The sequence below is a fragment of the Podarcis muralis genome, chromosome 4 (genome assembly GCF_964188315.1).
Source record: "Podarcis muralis chromosome 4, rPodMur119.hap1.1, whole genome shotgun sequence".
Taxonomy (NCBI): Eukaryota; Metazoa; Chordata; class Lepidosauria; order Squamata; family Lacertidae; genus Podarcis; species Podarcis muralis.
Window position 1 is genome coordinate 8,911,190 of NC_135658.1, and position 21,382 is coordinate 8,932,571.

A 21,382-nucleotide genomic window follows, 5' to 3' on the forward strand; every position below is an offset into this window, starting at 1 on the left:
TTCAGGAAATTAAAGAGCACTTTGCTGCTTGTTACTGCTGACCAGTAATTCGTCATCTTAAAAATCAACATGCCAGTAAGCAGCAAAAGATTTCATTCAACCTCCTTATTTTACTTTTATTGACCAATGTGTTCTCTCTCTAGGCACTTCAGTTCGTCATTTTGAACATGGGATTATTGGTTCCTTTTATTTATTTTTTTGCCAAATTATTTTGTGCTTGTGTGCTCAAATAATACCCTGGTTTCCTGTACAGCATTATATACTTCTTGTTGAGAATGCAAGTCCACAGACTCCTCAAGAACACGGGAAGTGTTCCATTTGAGTGTACACCTTTTATCGGTGATGACTCAGTTGGGTTCCCCGAATTAATGCGGAATACATTACAGTTGGAATTGGTAGGCTTGAGGATAGGTTGAATCTGCAGAAGTATTATGTGTCTAGGTCCTTGGGCCTTTTTCAGCCTAAGGGTCATATTCCCTCATAGGAAGCTTTTCAGGGGGCTGAAGGCCTTTGGTGAGTTGGGCCACAGGTAAAACTGGAGAAAGCAATGGATGCGACTTCTGCCTTTGTACATTAGGCAACACTCCTGCCACTCCAAAAGGTCAGAGGGCTGTGTCATTCAGATATGCCATGTGCATGCACACATATAGCCAAGCAAGGAGGAAACATCACTGTTCAATGACACATACCAGCCAGGCAAAAGTTCCTCCTCCTCCTCCTCCTCCTTCTTCATACCCCCCCACCCCATGACTGGGCTTCCTCAGCTACTCTGGGCAGCTTCCATCAAAATATTAAAATACCGTAATACATCAAACATTAAAAGCTTCCCTAAACAGGGCTGCCTTCAGATGTCTTCTAAAAATCTGGTAGTTGTTGTTCTCTTTGACATCTGGTGGGAGGGCGTTCCACAGGGCGGGTGCCACCACCGAGAAGGCCCTCTGCCTGGTTCCTTGTAACTTGGCTTCTTGCAGTGAGGGAACCACCAGAAGCCCCTCGGAGCTGGACCTCAGTGTCCGGGCAGAACGATGGGGGTGAAGACGCTCCTTCAGGTATACTGGACCGAGGCCGTTCAGGGCTTTCAAGGTCAGCACCAACACTTTGAATTGTGCTCGGAAGCATACTGGGAGGCAATGTAGGTCTTTCAAGACCGGTGTTATGTGGTCTCGGCGGCCGCTCCCAGTCACCAGTCTAGCATAATAATAAAACATAATAAAACATGCCCTTATACAGGGCTGCCTTCAGATGTCTTCTAAAGGTCATATAGTTACTCAGCTCCTTGACATCTGATGGGACGATGTTCCACAGGGTGGGTGCGACTACCGAGAAGGCCCTCTGCCTGCTTCCCTGTAGCTTCACTTCTCACAGAGAGGGAGATCCTTTCTGGATTTCATTGTCCGGGCTGAACAATGGGGGTAGAGATGCTCCTTCAGGTTTACTAGGCCAAGGCCATTTAGGGCTTTAAAAGTCAGCACCAACACATGGAACTGTGCTCGAAAATGTACTGGGAGGCAGTGTAGGTCTTTCAGGACCAATGTTATATTGTCCTGGCGGCTGCTCCCAGTCACCAGTGACAGCGCAGAGCAGGACTTGTGAGGCTCGTGGCCTGGGGAGCTCCTCCCCCCCAAAAAAAACTGGATGGAGGGGCCTGAAGGGCCACATCTAGGTCTGATGTTCCCCACCTCTGTTCTAGGATATATATGCCTGTTGAAAATGTGAGCAATGATAGTGATATCTGCAGCCTGCCAGTTCTTGTTGCTCCTCACATGTGGCCTGACAGACACTGGTATACAATACTCATAGAGGCTTGGCAAAATTGTAATTCTGAAAGGAAGGCGAGTAAGGGAGGAGTTGAAATGAACCAAAGGAAAATTGTCCAACCCCCTGCCCAGCCAGCCTCCACAAATAAACCTACACACTGCTGTAATTACCAGATAGCAGGTAACGTTGCACGCATTTATATTTTTGCATCACTAAGCATATGCTATCAATATTTGCATGGGGGTTCCTAAATTATATAAAATCTTTGGAAATGCTCTTGATAATCACGAAGCAGAGCTTTCGAGGTGTGTAGCAGAATTTGTTTCCTGCAGCTTCAGCACCGCTTTTGACCTGCACAGTCATACAGGTTACAGACGCTTCAGGTTGCATTTTTTTTGGTTGCGGACCGCCGAAACACGGAAGTACTGGAACAGGTTACTTCCAGGTTTCGGTAGTCATGCATGTGCAGAAGCGCCGAATTGCAACCCACGTGTGTGCAGACGCGGGTTGCGAATGCTGCGGGTTGCGAATGTGCATCCCGCACAGATCACGTTCACAACCCGAGCATCCACTATATTAACATGTCTTCTAGAGGTAGCACATCTTCCGTTTTGATCTCCCTCTCTTGCCCACCTCTCTTTCCGATTGTGCCACGCTTCTGTGGAACAGCAGGAGAAAGGGGGACTTGGGGAGTGAGTTGCGAGTAAGTTAATTTTGCCCTCTTACACTTCGGCACACACGTCCGCAGGCAGGCCTGCACGCTCTCTTCCCCTCTCTCGCTCCTTTCCTCGCCTTTGGGGAACAGGCAGAGAGGGAAATCCTGGTTTGTTTTTCCACATGACTGGGAAACAATCGCTCTTTCCACATGGACCCCTTCTCCCATTCCTGGGAAAATAGCAGGGAATAGTGGCCATTTGCATAATTGTCTTGAGTACTATTGTGGGCGGGCTCTGGGTGCCAGTGTGGAGGAGCAGACTGGCCACCTGTCCAGAACAAATGAACTTAGCCTTTGTGCAACGTTTATCTCTGTTTCCACAGTGTTATTTCTGCGTAATGAATAACTTGATTAAAATATTATAAAACTAATCACTCAGTAAATGCTTGTGCTGGGTTTTTAATCCCCCCTTTCAAGGGAGCGAAGGAATTTCCTACTTCTATGCTAACACAGTGATATTTTGAAGGTCCTCTCTGACATAGTTTTATAACTGCCTTTGTGAAATTATCCTCATGAATATTAATTAGGGGTGTGGGAATTGGGGGGGGGGAGAAAGAAACCCCTCCAAACTTCAAAATGTTTTCTATAAATTAAGTGTTGTCCAGCATCGCTAATGGTCCAGTTCACCTATGCAGAGCAATTAAATAATGATAATATTAATGACGACGACGATGATGATGATGATAATAAAATAGAAAATGGGGGAAAAAGAAAGTTGCTGGTAACCAATTATGGAGATGATAAACTTCACTGATACTTCATTGCAGGAAGTTACATGAACCTCAGAAAATGCTGCATATGAATATAATTTCTAATAAGCAAATAGAAATAAAGTAGAAATAAAAATACCTACTAAATGCATCCATTATTTTTTTTTTAACCTCCTTGTAAGAGGCATGTGTAATGTTCCCCAGGTGATTATTTGGCCAAGAAAGTGGGCTTACGAAGCTAGATCCGTTTGTACCTCTTTATAAAATGTAATGTATTTTGATAAAGTAATATTTGTTGTTAGTTGCTTTGTGCATGGGTTTTTGTTGTTTACTGTGGGGGGCGCATTAAAATAGAAACTATACCATTTGGCTGCAAGGATTTTCACTGCATCATTCTAACCTCTATGTAGCCCCTGTTTGGTTTAGTCATTAACCCTCTTAAGAACAATAAAATGCTGCTGATTTTCAAAGCTGAATAACTGCATTACTTCTTGCCAAACTATATTAAGACATCAAGTTGAAATCCAAATACAAGGACTGTTTATATTTAAAGAGGTATACTATAATATTTCTAGCCAGCCCTTTCTCTCACGTCAATTTACTTTTATCTATGTGTACATGTGGGGACGCTGGTGGCGCTGTGGGTAAAACCTCAGCGCCTAGGACTTGCCGATCGCATGGTCGGCGGTTCGAATCCCCACGGCGGGGTGAGCACCCGTCGTTCGGTCCCAGCTCCTGCCCACCTAACAGTTCGAAAGCACCCTTAAGTGCAAGAAGATAAATAGGTACCGCTTTATAGCGGGAAGGTAAACGGCGTTTCCGTGTGCTGCTCTGGTGCCGGTTCGCCAGAGCAGCTTCATCACGCTGGCCATGTGACCCGGAAGTGTCTGCGGACAGCGCTGGCTCCTGGCCTCTAGAGTGAGATGAGCGCAGAACCCTAGAGTCTGTCAAGACTGGTCCATACGGGCAGGGGTACCTTTACCTTTTTATGTGTACATGTACATCCACATGTAACACCCAGTATGTAAGGGTTAATTCATGTCACTAGATTACACTCGATAGCTGACTTCCTATGAACTGACGTCATTAGAAAGTATGTTTGAGAAGCTCTTGAAAGTACACAAAAGTTCTCTCTAATTCATGATGTTTTTTGTCACCACTTCCTGATGTAATTGTGGAATGGTTGTGCATTGATGTGTCTCAGGCTGATACACTTTTATGATAACACAGCTTTTTAAGAGCTGCCTTTTGTACTTGGATAATGAAGGGTTTAAGGGACGCAGGTGGCGCTGTGGGTTAAAGCCTCAGCGCCTAGGACTTGCCGATCGAAAGGTCGGCAGTTCGAATCCCCGCGGCGGGGTGCGCTCCCATCGTTCGGTCCCAGCGCCTGCCAACCTAGCAGTTCGAAAGCACCTTCGGGTGCAAGTAGATAAATAGGGACCGCTTACCAGCAGGAAGGTAAACGGCGTTTCCGTGTGCTGCTCTGGCTCGCCAGATGCAGCTTCGTCACGCTGGCCACGTGACCCGGAAGTGTCTTCGGACAGCGCTGGCCCCCGGCCTCTTAAGTGAGATGGGCGCACAACCCCAGAGTCTGTCAAGACTGGCCCGTACGGGCAGGGGGTACCTTTACCTTTACCTTTAATGAAGGGTTTACAGTAGCATAAGCAATTGTTTGACGTGGTTCCTACAAATGGTACAGTGTCTCCCACTTAATGCCACTTTTTCCGATAAGGTTGCTTCATAAATATTTAAATATAACATCTCTTTCTGGGATATAGATTTTTGTCCTTTTTTTTTGGCCTGGAATAACAGAGCATCCAAACTGAGATCGTTAGAGATGCTGCTTTTATGAAGCGGTGTTCTCTGGTGTGGTTTAATAATTTTTGTGAATTTATTTTGTATCTTGTATTGTGGCAAGGCGCTTTTGAGTTTTTTTGGGGGGATGGGAGTAAGATGCAAGTTTTAAAAATAGATATAGTTAAGTAAACAAGTGACAACTGGGGACTGGCTGACGCATAAGTGAGTCCATAATATCTATGTTTGTCTTTAAGGTGGCACAGGACTCCTAGTTTATTTGCCACAGTGGAATAACCTTGATATCCTCTTCTACAAACGGTTACAAATTGTTAGATTACTTCCCCAAAAGCTAAAAACCCGTCTACCTGGTGTGCGCACATTCAGGGACTAGAAAAATCTGAAAGCGGTCATCTGAGTATGTCTCCCTTGAGTACCCTAAAGACATAAGAGATTTTCATGATATCTAAAAATCTGACATTTCCTAATGTTTTGCATGAGGAATGACTAATTTTCTGAGCCTGGATGGCTGAATTTCTCCCACCTCTATCATGATGATATTACCCTCTCTCCCCAGCATTCATCATCATCATCATCGACTTTTGTTGTGCTAGCCATAGGCCATGGCATCATTCAGAAAGATAACAAAAAGAAAAACAGCAATAACCATAAAAATCATCAGGCACCACACATACAATATAAACCATGGTCACAACTACTAAGATTGTTGCATAAAATAGAATAGCAGAAGATTCTCTAGTAAAATGTGCCAAATTAAATATCCAAATCCCCTTTTCAGTTGACCGCTATTTTATCTCTCCTCAGCAGCTTTTCCAGGAAGATCCTGTTCTCCCAGACTCAGTACGCTTACAGTTCATATAATCATAAAACTGTAGAGTTGGAAGGGACTCCAAGGGTCATCTAGTCCAACCCCCAGCAGTGCCGGAATCTTTTGCCTAACGTGGGGCTTGAACCCAGATTAAAATCTATGCCAGGATTCTAAAATTAGAAGCCGTGTACATGTATGCATGCTGGGTTCAATCCAGTAGGCGCTCTTTTCTTTGCAAAATGAAATTTACCCCAGAGGCCTTGGAATAATCTATCATTTGTGAATGGGAGAAGTGCCCTTTAAGGTAAGTGAGCACATGACTCTTCTTTGACTCTGCCACCCCAGATTAGACTTTAGCCCTCTTGGTTCCTGATGGAAGGGAGCCGTGTCAGGTAAGAAGCGGTGCAGCTTGCCCTCCTATTCTGGGCTACAGAGGGATGGCAGGGGCCAAGATAACCCAGAAAATGCATAATGTGGCCTGAAGGTTACCTACTCTGGGACCTTAGGGTGAAGGATGGGTACAAAATATAAACATATTCATAATCCCAGAGACATCACCTTGCCAACAAAGGTCCGCATAGTTAAAGCTATGGTTCTCCCAGTAGTGATGTATGGAAGTGAGAGCTGGACCCTAAAGAAGGCTGATCGCCGAAGAATGGATGCTTTTGAATTCTGGTGCTGGAAGAGACTCTTGAGAGTCCCATGGACTGCAAGGAGATCAAACCTATCCATTCTGAAGGAAATCAGCCCTGAGTGCTCACTGGAAGGACAGATCCTGAAGCTGAGACTCCAATACTTTGGCCACCTCATGAGAAGAGAAGACTCCCTGGAAAAGACCCTGATGTTGGGAAAGATGGAGGGCACAAGGAGAAGGGGACGACAGAGGACGAGATGGCTGTACAGTGTTCTCGAAGCTACCAGCATGAGTTTGACCAAACTGCGGGAGGCAGTGGAAGACAGGAGTGCCTGGCGTGCTCTGGTCCAGGGGGTCACGAAGAGTCGGACATGACTAAACAACAACAACAACAATTCATAATCCCTGGTTTAGTTGTCTTTTAGGCTTGCCTCTGTTACTAAACCAAACGCCAAGCAAGAGCAAGCCAATATTTCCAATAGCAGCCATGAATGCAAGCTTAAGCTGTGCAAGTGTGTTCTGCTGTAAAACTAGATTTCATAAAAGGCGAAAGATTTATACGATCTGAAGAGAATGAAAATGAAAATGAAGATCTGAAGAAAATGAAAATAGGTGGTATTTAACTCCGAGCAGATTAGCAAAGAAGTATCTGAATCTGATGTGTGTTGGAAATGCAAAGAAGTAGAAGGAACATTTTGTCATATGTGGTGGGCATGCAGAATAGTCAAAGAATATTGGGAAATGATATGCAATGAGATGAAAACAATGTTTTAAAGAACATTCCACCCAAAACCAGAGGCATGGTGCAGACAGAGGTACCCAGGAGTCAGAAGAACTTATTTATGTATGCAACTACAGCAGCTCGGATTTTGTTAGCCTGAAAATGGAGGGTGAGAGAGGTTCCTAAGGAGGAAGAATGGTAACTTAAAATGATATACTATGCAGAGTTCGCAGGTGTAACCAGCAGATTAAGAGAGCAAGAAGATCACGTATCTGAAGAGGAATGGAATATCTTTGTGGAATATTTGGAAAATAATTGTAAAGAAGTGAAAATGCTAGCAGGATTAAGGTAAATTCGACAGTATAATGTATAATAAAGAAATAGGATTGGGGAAAATTAAATTAAATGGGTTGGGTTTTTTCAGAATATGCAGAAACTATGGGAAAATTAAAAGAACCATGGAAGAGGAAGAAGGGAAGTTGATTAATGTGGATATTTAATGGTGGAAATGTATATTCTAAAACTTTTTTAAAAAAAAAATATTTTTATTTTTTAACTAGAGTTTGGAAGCATTGTTTTCTAGACAGCTTAAACAAAAAGCACCTTAGTACTTTCAAAAATAATGCAAACTTTGTTAGGTGATGAAACATATAGCCCAACACCGATGGGTTAAATTTGACACCCATATGGAAAAAATAAAGGAAGGAAATCCAGAGTTAGAGCAGGGTGTTGCACTTTCCTCAGCCACCAGCTGTGGAAAGCATGGTGGTATCACCCTTTCAGCTGTTGCTTTTTATGCCATTTAATTGTAAGGTCAGCTTTCTTAAAAAGCACCTTATGGTCAGTTCGGTATGTGAATAAAATGTAAGTTATTTTGATTTGTCTTTGCAGTTAGCGCAGAGCGCAGCTGACTTTGCAACTTGAAATGATAAATATTTTCAGACACACTTTGCCAGTATTTTGACACCTAACAATTCTGTATCCTGGGGTGTTAAAGCTCGTTACCTTTGGAACTTGAATGCAAACACATCTGCAGTGATTACAAGTCTATCAGGTATTCAGTAATGTGGGGAAAACAAAGGAGGCATTTTCTATTTTAAGAGAACCTCAGGGTTGCATTGGCCACAGCTCTTTTAAAAGGAATCTTTTTAAAGTTGCTCAACTCTCGCTTTGGACTAACATAGCTCAAATACTTGAGCTGTTACAGCGTATTTTTATAAGCACGTCCTCTAATCATGTATGAGATGAAGGGAGCTTTTAAGGGAGCCTTTAAATATATTTTAAATTTGTTTCAGTGGAATTGGGGAAAAAACATTTGGGTTTCAGGGGGTGTATTGAGATGCCTTCACACCGTTGCTGAGACATATTTGTCTAGAAAGAACACTGATTAGAAAAAGCACAGATAAAAAGGAGTCAGTATGTTAAATATCAGAGTCAAGAAATAAGTGAAAATCTTACACAAGTGGTTAAGCACAGACTTCATCTAATCCAGTGTAAAGCTCCAATTGGGCATACCCAAAAACAAGCATATAAACATCTGGCAAACGACAAGGTGTCAGCCTTTATTACCTGAATACCACCATCTTTTTGGTAATATGTTAGCTTGGTTGAAAAACACACACACACGAAATGAGCAGCTTTCCACATAGTATTGATTTGTGATATGACCACTTTAAGGTATGGCATGAGAGGCTGGGTGTTAGGATTAGCAGTTCTCCATAAAGAAGGCTGATCGCAGAAGAATTGATGCTTTTGAATTATGGTGCTGGAGAAGACTCTTGAGAATCCCATGGACTGCAAGAAGATCAAACGCATCCATTCCTAAGGAAATCAGCCCTGAGTGCTCACTGGAAGGACAGATCGTGAAGCTGAGGCTCCAATACTTTGGCCACCTCATGAGAAGAGAAGACTCCCTGGAGAAGACACTGATGCTGGGAAAGATGGAGGGCACTAGGAGAAGGGGGCGACAGAGGACGAGATGGTTAGATAGTGTTTTCGAGGTTACCAGCATGAGTTTGACCAAACTGCGGGAGGCAGTGGAAGACAGGAGTGCCAGGCGTGCTCTGGTCCAGGGGGTCACGAAGAGTCGGACACGACTAAACGACTAAACAACAACAAACAACAACCCAGTATGAGGAGGAACTATCCTTTCCCTGGCAATGGTTCTAGGATGATCTGATGGGCATCCACATAAAAGATGGTTCTGATGCTTTCTAGTGTCCTGAATCCCCACACTGAGCAGCTATCAACCTATAGGGCATGGAGTACCAAAAGGAGAAAGCTGCTTTTTGTAGCATTAGGCTGACATTCTTCTTCAGTCTCCTATGAAGTTGCTCAACAATACCTGTATCTGCAGTTGGACTTCAAATCAATATACTTCCCTTTTTAAGGTAAAGGGACCCCTGACCATTAGGTCCAGTCGTGACCGACTCTGGGGCTGTGCCGCGCATCTCGCTTTATTGGCCGAGGGAGCCAGCATACAGCTTAGCATGACTAAGCCGCTTCTGGCGAACCAGAGCAGCGCACGGAAACGCCGTTTACCTTCCCGCCGGAGCGGTACCTATTTATCTACTTGCACTTTGACATGCTTTTGAACTGCTAGGTTGGCAGGAGCAGGGACCAAGCAATGGGAGCTCACCCCGTTGTGGGGATTCGAACCGCCGACCTTCTGATCGGCAAGTCCTAGGCTCTGTGGTTTAACCCACAGCGCCATCCACGTCCCTACTTCCCTTTTTTTACTTGCTCCTTAAAAAAGGAGGGAGCAATGGATGTCACAGCAAATGATTCATCTAAAGGGGTTGTTTTTGGAGGATTTGAGAGACTTTCCATGATTTGCAAGAATGAACATTGACAGGATGATACCTCCCTCTGGATCTGACAGGTATGGTCTTCAGAGACTTCTGCCTCCTAAGGGAAGGAGTTGTCCCACCTTCTAGATCTGATCTGCCTCTGTCTACAATAGACTGAGTATTTTATTGCTGTGGCTTAGTTTGGCCACTGTGAGCAGGACTTAGGTTAGTGTGGATTCTGTTAGAATTTGGATATTCTGAAGCAAGAATATTACTATTCTTCATTAAATTTACATATCATCCTTCATCTGAAGATCATGTCTGGTACAGTGGTACCTCGCAAGACGAATGCCTCGCAAGACAAAAAACTCTCTAGACGAAAGGGTTTTTTGTTTTTTGAGCTGCTTCGCAAGACGATTTTCCCTATGGGCTTGCTTCGCAAGATGGAAACGTCTTGCAAGTTTGTTTCCTTTTTCTTAACACCGTTAATACAGTTGCGACTTGACTTCGAGGAGCAACTCATAGAACGCGGTGTGGTAGCCTTTTTTGAGGTTTTTAAAGACTTTGGTGATTTTTGAAGCTTTTCAAAAACTTTCCTGACACCGTGCTTCGCAAGACGAAAAATATCGCAAGACGACAAAACTCGTGGAACGAATTAATTTTGTCTTGTGAGGCACCACTGTACTAGAAGCAAGAACAGAAGTACATTCAGAACAAAAGAACACAGAGACAGGGATGAAAGGATACCAGCAAACATCAGCCAAGCAAGAGGACAGGCAGAAAAGAAAGCTAGGAAAGTCGGTGTTAAAAAGAAATGTAAAATACCATGCTGATGAAAAACAGAAGCTAAGGGTTCCTTTCACAGGCTAGCAGCAAGTCTTCTCTGAAGGCAGAAGTGGTTGAGCCATCTAAGGGGTGGGAGCGCAGCTGAATAGGATAGAAGAAGAAATGATTCAATATTCTCAACAAAGTCTCACTCACTACAGCTCAGTCCCCTGATCCTGACACATCCTTCTCGGAAACTGCACTTAATCTTTCCCCCCTTTTTGGTGGTAGTTTTCATTTAATTTAGACTAGAATTTAATTTAAGACAGAATAGACTTCCATTCTCATCTGGGTGGGGATTCTGAGGTGCCTGGAGGAAGAGTGAATTCTGAGGCAGTTGAAATGTGTGCAAAAGTAAAGGCACTGATGACTTGATTAGGGATTAAAACTCAATGTGTGTCATGTTCTGTGTCTGGCCTCAGTTTCCCATCTGGTCAGAAGATGTGCCTTTACCAGAGTCCTTAGATGTGGAGGGTGCCCCCTGACGTGTTCATTGCCCTTACACACTAAGAGCCAGTGACTGCAAAATTGGGCAATGGCCCTTAGCTGGAGTGGGATTAACTGCAGGTCCAGACTAGCCAGCTTTCAGAAGACAACAGCTCTCTTTGGGGAGTTCTAGCCAACACCTGCCACAGTTAGCTTTGTATCTATTACCTTGCCTGTTGTGATCTGGCATAGTCTATTTTCACTTTGTGCCATGTCACTCTATCAATGAAAGGACACTAGACAATGCTGATCGGATTGCCTCCATTTGTACACTTGCTGACACTCTCAAAGAAACCCTAAAAGATTACAGAGGCCAGAATTACCCTTGCAGAAGCCATTCTGTTTCTGCCTTGGCAAAGCACATTCTTCCATTTGCTTCCTGCATCTATACTTAATCGTGCTTTCCACCCATTTTCCTGGAGCAGACATTAAGATAACCAGCTGGTAGTTTCTTGGATCCCCTCTGGGTCCCTTTTTCAGAAGGGTATCAAAATGCCCACTTGCCAGTTCTCTGGTCCAGAGGCTGATCTTAAAGACAAGTTATTCAAACCCCCCCCCCCCCGTTTGTTTGTTTGTTTGTTTCTTTCTTTCTTTCTTTCTTTCTTTCTTTCTTTCTTCTTTTTTTCAAGATCACCATTTTCACAGTTTAGGACTTTGAGAACTCTTCTGTGGTTGCCACCCAGACTCAGGTTTTAATTTGCCAGCAAAGCCTAGAACTTCATCTCTTGTCACCACTCCTTGCCTCAGTTCCGCAATACTTTCCTTCCTGAGAAAGTTAGTTCAATCTCTGGAGAGTATTATTGTTGATGAGAGGCTGGGTCTGAGACAGTGGTTCACCTAAAATCACTCTTTGTTCATGGTTGAGGTGCTAGTTCAGGGGTCAGCACACTCTTCCAGCAGGGGGCCGGTCCACTGTCCCTCAGACCTTGTGGGGGGCCGGACTATATTTTTTGGGGGGGTGAGAAGAAGAACAAATTCCTATGCCCCACAAATAACCCAGAGATGCATTTTAAATAAAAGGACACATTCTACTCATGTAAAAACACGCTGGTTCCAGGACCGTCCGCGGGCCGGATTTAGAAGGCGATTGGGCCAGATCCGGTCCCCGGACCTTAGTTGGCCTACCCATGTACTAGATGAACCAGGGACTTAGTAGCATGTATCTCAGTCGCTACACTAAACCTGTTCTGGGAGAATGTGGCCCCACATGCATGCGGAACATAGAGATCAGAGCTCCCCTCGACCAGTCAAGGATACTGTTAACCAAACCAAGAAATAACCATTAATTTGGCTAGCTTGTATGTACTGTGTGATACAGCAAAGTGTTCAGCACTTAATGATAGGTATTTATCACTGGACTTTGGAACAGCACACACAGTTGCAGCAATGCCCTCATTTAATACAATGCAAAGAGAAGACGGAGCAAAAAATATTCCACCCACTTTTATATTTGTTTAGGGCTATTATAGAAGCAGTGTGTTGCAGAAAAGGATATCCGGAAAAGAAGTATGGAAAAAAAAATCTTCTTTATTTTGCAGTGTAGATGTTATGTGAGAGATCTGGATGGAGCACTTTATAATAAAACTTTAAAAGGTTTCCCTGTGGAAAGGCGCAAGGCCAAATGTATCAGATTTATAATAGTTGACAGCATGGCTATTTTCCAAGTCTTGTTCAATGACCTTCCCACTGCCCCCCTGGAGAGGGGCTTGTTTTCCTCACACTACCATCAAAGCTAACTCTCCCCCTTTCATATGCTTTAATAAAAGAAATAATTGCATTTGGAACCACAGCGTGGTTCACCTGTTCCATTTTCATAACCCATATTTGGACTTGTTTTCATTTTTAAAAGAACTGCCCATAATGTGATCAACTGATTAAGACAATCAACATGGCTGGGTTGGGTAGAGCAACAGTACAACTCACCGATTCTGCCCCGGCATTCACAAACTAAGAGTGGCTCCATGTGGTACCATCCCTTTTGAACCTAGGTACAACTATGAATGGACTTCTTTGGAAGGTGGTGGACTCTCCTTCCCTGAAGGTCTTTAAACAGAGCTTGGGTGGCCATTTGCCAGGGATTCTTTAGCTGTGATTCTTGCATCTGCAAGGGGTTGGACTAAATGGCCTCTGGGCTTCATTCCAACTCTACCTTTCTCTATGTGCGCATAAAACCCGTGAACTTCTTAAGTGAGACCATTGGAGCTCCAATCCGTTTCCGTGCAGCTTCCACCACCATCTCGTAACCCTTTCCTTTTATTACCTACCTTGGTCCTGTTGTTGTTTAGTTGTTTAGTCGTGTCCGACCCTTCGTGACCCCCTGGACCAGAGCATGCCAGGCACTCCTGTCTTCCACTGCCTCCCGCAGTTTGGCAGACTCATGTTAGTAGCTTTGAGAACACTGTCCAACCATCTCGTCCTCTGTTGTCCTCTTCTCCTTGTGCCCTCCATCTTTCCCAACATCAGAGTCTTTTCCAGGGAGTCTTCTCTTCTCATGAGGTGGCCAAAGTACTGGAGCCTCAGCTTCACGATCTGTCCTTCCAGTGAGCACTCAGGGCTGATTTCCTTCAGAATGGAGAGGTTTGATCTTCTTGCAGCCATGGGACTCTCAAGAGTCTCCTCCAGCACCATAATTCAAAATTCAATTATGGTGCTGGAGGAGACTCTTGAGAGTCCCACCTCGGTCCTACTTGCAGAGAAATGGCAGGGAGCCTGGGAAGATAAGCTTGAAATCATAATAGGCTGTGACAGGAGTGCTTCCCTTTGCAACCGCAGGTATGGCTGGAACCTCTGTAGGAGAACTCCAGGGTCCAGACTTGAGAGGCTATCTCGCTTAAGAGTTTGGCTGTACAGTAAGCCTGTTCTTGGCAGTAGCAGTGCATTGAGTGGAGCAAAGCCGCCAGTCTGGTGATCCTGCTGGTTCAAGCACACAGCCACAACCCCATCTAATTAAACAGCTGTGTCAGTGTCAGTGGCGGTGGCCTCAGCACACAAGACACCTCTAGTCCCTGCACTGCCCCACTTCACTGAGGATTGCATGATGGAGTTCGCCTGTGTGCAAATTTACTTTCAGCAGAAAGCTAAGAGTCCTGGCATAACCTTTGCCTTCAGTCCTTGTTAGTGATGCATTCTCACAGCAGTGCAGCTACATGCAAAGGAATACGCAGTTAAACACCAGTGCTTTGCTTTTTGTGGACGCGGTGGCGCTGTGGGTTAAACCACAGAGCCTAGGACTTGCCGATCAGAAGGTCGGCGGTTTGAATCCCCGCGATGGGGTGAGATCCCGTTGCTCAGTCCCTGCTCCTCCCCACCTAGCAGTTCAAAAGCAAGTCAAAGTGCAAGTAGATAAATAGGTACCGTTCTGGTGGGAAACTAAACGGTGTTTCCGTGTGCTGCTCTGGTTCGCCAGAAGCGGCTTAGTCATGTGGCACATGACCCGGAAGCTGTACACCGGCTCCCTCGGCCAGTAAAGCGAGATGAGCGCCACAACCAAAAAGTCGGTCACGACTGGACCTAATGGTCAGGGGTCCCTTTACCTTTACCTAAAGTTTGTTGTTATTATTTCATTTTATAATGTATTTAAATCAGAGAGGGAACGCTTGTGAAGCACCAGTACTTTACTGCTCCTTTAAAACAATGAAACCTCTAACCAATTGTACAGATAATTGTATGGGGTTTTTTTGTGGTGCAGGATTTCATACTGTTGCATTTCATGTTATATTTGTTACTCTATTGCAATAGCATCTGCAGTTATTTTCAAGGTTTTTAAAATATCCATTAGTAAGTCGTAATGGAGGGAACAGTATTGTATTGTCTGAAGAGAGAGAAAACATTTATTGAAGTTTTATCTTGGAATGTAGAATATTGTTACTTCTGTAGAAAGAAGGCATTGAAAGAAGCATCTTTCCAGCATTTGCAAAGTGGAGGTGGATTTGAAATTCACATTTCTCTAATGGACATCAGCCCATAATTTTGTGATAGGCAGCTTTATAAAATAGCCCCTTAAAAGAAAAAATAGTTAAGACTTTGATGAATAACTACAAAATTATGTAGTGGCTATACATATACATGTAAATTCACTCAACTAGAACTAGAATATTTTTACAAAATGCATTAAGCTGGATTTGGAAAGGGAACTGCTAACCAGCAATTTGGTTGTGCTTATTATATCAGAATTGCTAGCTGTAAATTGGATAATATTCAGTAAGCATCTCTTTCTCTTCATGATCTGTTTGCAGTTCTCGTATTTTGGGATGATGTGCACCCAGAGCACATATTGGAGCTTTCTATGGAATGTTGACATTTAAAAGTTGTTTTATGGTTTATGGTAATCTGTAGAATAAATGAATTGTATGTTTTTAATCGGTTGTGAGTTGCCTTGGAAGGATTTAGTCCTAGAAAGAAAAAGACAATAAATTAAAGATCTACTTTTTATTTTTAAAACTTGCCTAGAGAGTTTTGGGGAAAGCTTAGGGCAGAATATTGCCAGTGCCCCCATTTGCCCTTGAGAGTGTTCACTATAACTCTGACCTGATGCTCACTTCTTTCAACAATTTGACCACCATATAATTCAGGATTGTCAGTTGACTGGAGCAGGCAGCCTGGTCTATTTCTGTGCCTTTTAACAGCAGCCTGTTCTGTGAAAAGCACCAGGTGAATCTTTTAATGGCATTATTATCAACTAATAGCTTCAGCTAAAGGCACAAGAGCAGACACTTGTCCAAAAGTTGGCATACCTTGCTTTTACATATTCTCCCTCTCGAATTGTATCAGGTTTTCTTTAATTCTGGGTAATGGGAAATTTTCGTGGATAAGGTTTAACTATTTGAAACATTAAATAGTTCGGAACTGTTTCCCATTTTTGCCAGAGTATGCAAATGCAAGGAGGAAAACCAGAAAAAATATGGGTGTTGGTACTACAGGAGAACAACAGTAAAAACCTATACGGCCGTGCTCTTTTGCATTTTGCAGTGGGGTTAAGTTATCCCTGAATATACTTTAAAGATGACCTTTTAATATCCTGGGTATGGAGTCCTTAACTGATGCAGCAGTTACTTCTGCCTGTGATAAAATTGCTAAGTGCACTGAAGCAGCTCAGCTAGGCTGGGGCAGAGCGTTCTGCAATTTAAATTCCAGTCAGAGGATGGCTTGGTTGCGTCGAACAAAATGCATTATCTGGACCAGATAATTTTTCCTTAACAGTGGGGAAAGTTCATCACTACTTTCTCATCTTCTCTCAGATTAGCCTTATTCGGCTGTAAAGGTGGAATATAAAAGCGCAGGCTAGAAAGGGGAGAGCTCACTAATTGCATAGGAGGATATTTTCAGAGGAGCTGGCCTTTGGTACTCGTAACTTTCTGCTTGACGGATCCATTGATCTTCAGCTTCCTCTCCCTCTTCCCTTTGTGATAGTATCTTATGTGAAAGTTTAAGAATAATATCAGAGCACTATGCGTGGAGAGGAACAAATATACTGTATTTTTTGCTCTATAAGACACACTTTTTCCCCTCCAAAAATTAAGGGGAAATGTGTGTGCATCTTATGAAGCGAATGCAGGCTCCATGGCTTCAGCAAAAGGAACCCGAAGCCTCCGGAGCGCAGCGGGAGTGCCTGCTGCACTCTGGAGCTTTGCATTGCTTTTGCTGAAGCCTGGAGAGCGAGAGGGGTTGGTGCGCACCGATCCCTCTTGCTCTCCTGGCTTTGCTTTGCTGGAGAGGCGCTGCACAGCTTTCCCTCTCTGCGCAGCGCCACTTCATCTAAGCGGGAGGAAAAATGGAAGGGGCTCCGTTTCTCCTGCCACTTCGCTGAAGGGGCGCTGCGCAGAGAAGGAGAGATTTTTTTCCCCTTGTTCTCCCCCTCTAAAACAAGGCGCGTCCTATGGTCGGGTGCGTCCTATAGAGTGAAAAATATTTTCTTATGGCTAGTATAGAAGAGACCGTGATTTCTTCTGCTATGAGTTTATAAAACCTTTACCTGCTCACTGAAAAGAAAAAAAGGTGGAGCAAGATAAGAAATAAAAAGCTGAGTTAAAACACATGCACATGATTTGTGTGCGCACAGTCCATTTGCCTGTGTGGGCATCGCTCCCTGCTCCCAAGCCCGGAAAAAGAGTGGAGAGGGTGAGAGAGGGAAGGGAGCTGGGGAGCATGTGAGTGCAGTGAAGGGTCAATGGTAATGCCCATCAACTGGGTGAGGCGTGACTGGCACCCTAAAATATTTTATTGGGGGGGCCAAAGGCCCCTAGGAGTTGGTTTCCTTGCCCACGATGGCTTCCAAAGAGCTGGGGAAGAGACCTAAGCCCAAGCAGAGAGGCTGCAACTGCAGAAATTATCCCTGGTGTCAGGTCTAAAGAGGAAGTATGGTGGAGGGAACCAAAGAGTTAAAGGATGAAAAAAATTCCTCTTTATCCTTCCTGTCTTCTTTCCATTTTTCAAAGGCTTTTCACTCATCTTGTTAATTATATATTCATGTGAGTATCTAAATGCAAACAATGTGGCTGCTTGCTACTCTGCCAATACAATTTCTCCATTTGCTTTGTTCAGGAATCTAGGAATTGCCTTGCAGGCAAGCAAGCAAGCAAGCCATGGACTGTTTCTCCAAAGCTTGCTTAGTTTTGCCAACATCTGCAATGAGGTAGCCAAGCACACCATGGTTAAGCGAGGCTGCTAGGTTCACACTAATGCCAAACCATAGTTGGAACATGCCATGGTTCAAAAGCCAACAGTAAACAGTGGCTTCACATCATGGTTTATTTCCAGAAGAGAAACCAGGATTAGTTTGTAGGGCTTGATTTGGACATTCAAACAAACCACACCACATTTGGGCTAAATAAACCGGTAGCTTACTGTTATGTGCAAACCACACCTGTGTGAAAAGCTGATCATAACTTAGGCTGGTGCAGCTGAAGAATGTGATACAGTACATATTCTCCATGCTGTTCACAGCATTTGTGGGGATGTAGGGTATTCTTGTCAGGACCGTGATGAGGAGGAAAGGGTTAAATCTACATGTTGCATTCGAAGTGCAGGGCAGTGTCCGGCACAAAGTATTTAAGATTCTAAAAACGACCAATTAACATACTCAGGCATATATCATGGATGTCATATGTCTATGAGAATTACCTTCCATTGTGTATTATGTGATCAAACCCTCAGATTGAAATATTAGGAGGTCCAAAGGTTAGGCAACAGTACCTTTTAATTTCTACATAGGAATTTAAAAAAACCCACCCCAGATTTTTTAGCCTGAATCTTTACAGTTGGACTAATTGTCATATGTACAATAATGGGATTTTGCCTTCATTTAAATATTGCAACCATGACTGTTTGAATTAAAAGGTTGCCAAGTGACCCACAAGCAAGTACTGAGCGCACTCCTAAGCCTCATGCGCTATGTAACTGTGCCAAAGGTTAAACTATTGGTAGATTTCCCAGTTGGAGCCAAACAGTGATGGTCTTTGTCTTGGGGACCTTTTGAGAGGAGAAGCAGCAAGTGTCCTTGAGAACAGAACAAGGAGGACCTTATATTATACGCTTGCTGCAAATACAAACCCACTGTACTAGTCTTCACTGGAAAAGAGATACTTTTGCTGCCATTTATGGCTACGTATGTGAGATCCCACCCACCAACCCAAAAAATGTGCAGGCCTTTTGACAATTTGGGTGAATGACAGAATTTTTATCTAGGTTCAGTAGTGCAGAGGATTAGCTGGGTATTGGTAAAATCACAATATGTTCCTTTCAACCCTATTGCAAGAGATCATGACTGGTCTCGCAATACTTCAGTTGTGTTCGTGTCCGCAGTAGTTGTGATAGTAATTTTCTGGGGTCTCCCACATCTAAGCCCCTATTGTACCGTATTGGCTTCACGTCATCTCCCCAGTTCCTTGGCAACATTTCCGCAAACCACTAAAAAAATTGTTCAAACAACCATGGCACAAAAAGAGTTGTGGAGGGAAATGTATATAAAAAATCCAGAATTCCTTATTACAATAAAATAAACACAATATTTACAAACAACCCAGTAATAAATCCTTATTAGGCCAGTCCTGTACAGTATATTTTAATTTAAGTCAAACACATTTCAACAGAAGGTCTTCAACAGTCGCCTAATACAACATCAGAAAAACTAAACAAAATGGTTTTTAAAGGAACTTAAGGTCAGAATAAGCAACCATGCATAAAAAACAGGATAGCAATATTCCCCACTAAAGAGTCAAAGAAGGGGGAAGTTAAACGTTTACCTCAAATTTCCATTATAAGCCGCCTTCCTGGATAAACTAAAAAATGTCAACAATCACTCATTAAATTAATTTTAAAATCTGCATTCGCAAATCCAAACCAGCAAAAATTAATCTCCACAAACTTATTGAAGTGTTATTTATGGATGCAATCTTTTGCAGGCCAATTATTATAACCTACAACCAAATTTAACTTCATTCAAGCCTTTAGTGTATACATGAAACCTTTTCCTGCTTCAGCCATAAGTACTTTATATAAAGGCTGTGTTACCTAATAGCCATACACTACCTTAAAAGGCATAAAGGATTTCACATATAATTCTTTTATTGAAATAGTCAGATTTCTTTTACACAGATCACTAGTAGTAATAAAATAGCGTTAAATACACAGCTAAAATCGCCACTGATGCTCTTCAGGAAAATCTCTCTGCAAGGTTACCAGCTTCATTGAAATTGACAGCAAAAAGCAGTCTTGGGAGTGACAGGCATAAACACAAGCCACTTTGGGGCATAGGCTTTCTGTGAAACAAATGCAGCAACACAAGTTTTCATGCTACCAGTATTTAACTCCTGTCGTAAATGTGCACCGTGAAGCATCTTAGTAGCCGTCAGTGCTGTGATCCATGAGGGTATGTTATGCCATTCTTTGAGAGTGTAGATGGGTCTTGGGTTGCTGGTCCTGTTGGAAATTCAAATAGAAGGAATTCAACACCTCCTGAAAAATCACATTTAATATTTTGGAGAAATGCCAGGAGTCCAAATTCATTTGTAAATAATTCTCTCTCTCTCTCTCTCTCTCTCTCTTTTAAACAGGGCATTCAGAAATTGGCTAGTCAGTACTTAAAGAAAGAGTGGCCTGGAATAAAAGCTGATGATCGACATGACTTCAGGTAATTTCAGCTGACGGCATTCCGTGCCGAAGATCAAATGCTCTTTATTTTCTTCCAGATATTCTATATGGACTTGGATCCCAACTTGGTTTCTGTGGGTAGGAGCCATCCCCAGAGCAGCATTCTGGAGCAAAGGATGCCCCTGCTGGTGAAAGCGGGGGCAACTTTCACTAATTCCCCCTGCAACACTTGCATCCTCTGAAAACCTGCTCCAGATTTTGGTGACCCTCCAGAATAGTGGGAGGAGCTGTGGCATGGGGCAGGGATTAAATAACTTCTCTCCCACCCCATCCCAACTCTGTCGGCAAAGTCTCTGCTGCATCAAAACCTTTTGTGCATTGAATGAACCCTTTGGCAGAGGCTAAATATGAATTGAAGCTATTGAAATTAGGAAGTTCCGTGGCTCATAAAGTTCTGGGCCTAATTCAAAGTGCTGGTTTTGGCCCAGAAAGCCTTAAATGGCTCAGAGCTGCAATACCTCAAAGGCTGCCTCTCCTCATATGAACCGACCTGGACTCTGCGATCATCATCTGAGGCTCTTTTTTGAGGGCTCTCGGAGAAGTCCAGAGGGCAGCAAAACGAGAATGGGCCTTTTCTGTGTTGGTTCCCTGTTTGTGGAATGCCCCCCCCCCCAGGCACCTTTGTTATATATCTCTAGGTGCCAGGCAAAAACATTCTCCTAGGCCTTTGGCTAATTTAACAGTCCGTGGCCTTTTAAATTAGGAGGGTATTGTTTTGTTGGTTACTATGTTATGTACAGTGGTGCCTCGTGTTACAGACGCTTCAGGTTACAGACGCTTCAGGTTACAGACTCCGCTAACCCAGAAATATTACCTCGGGTTAAGAACTTTGCTTCAGGATGAGAACAGAAATCGTGCTCGGGCGGCACGGCGGCAACAGGAGGCCCCATTAGCTAAAGTGGTGCTTCAGGTTAAGAACAGTTTCAGATTAAGAACGGACCTCCGGAACGAATTACGTTCTTAACCTGAGGTAC

At 43.5% G+C, this 21,382-nt stretch overlaps 1 protein-coding gene across 9 annotated transcripts in view; it reads left to right on the forward strand.

Moving 5' to 3' along the window:
- FCHSD2 (FCH and double SH3 domains 2) overlaps positions 1–21,382 on the forward strand; it is a 149,554-nt gene that overhangs the window by 43,809 nt on the left and 84,363 nt on the right. For all 9 annotated transcript variants that reach the window (XM_077926896.1, XM_077926895.1, XM_028725871.2 and 6 more), the window contains one exon: positions 20,312–20,388. In XM_077926896.1, the coding sequence (XP_077783022.1) occupies positions 20,312–20,388 (77 nt within the window). The remainder of the gene's footprint in view (positions 1–20,311; positions 20,389–21,382) is intronic.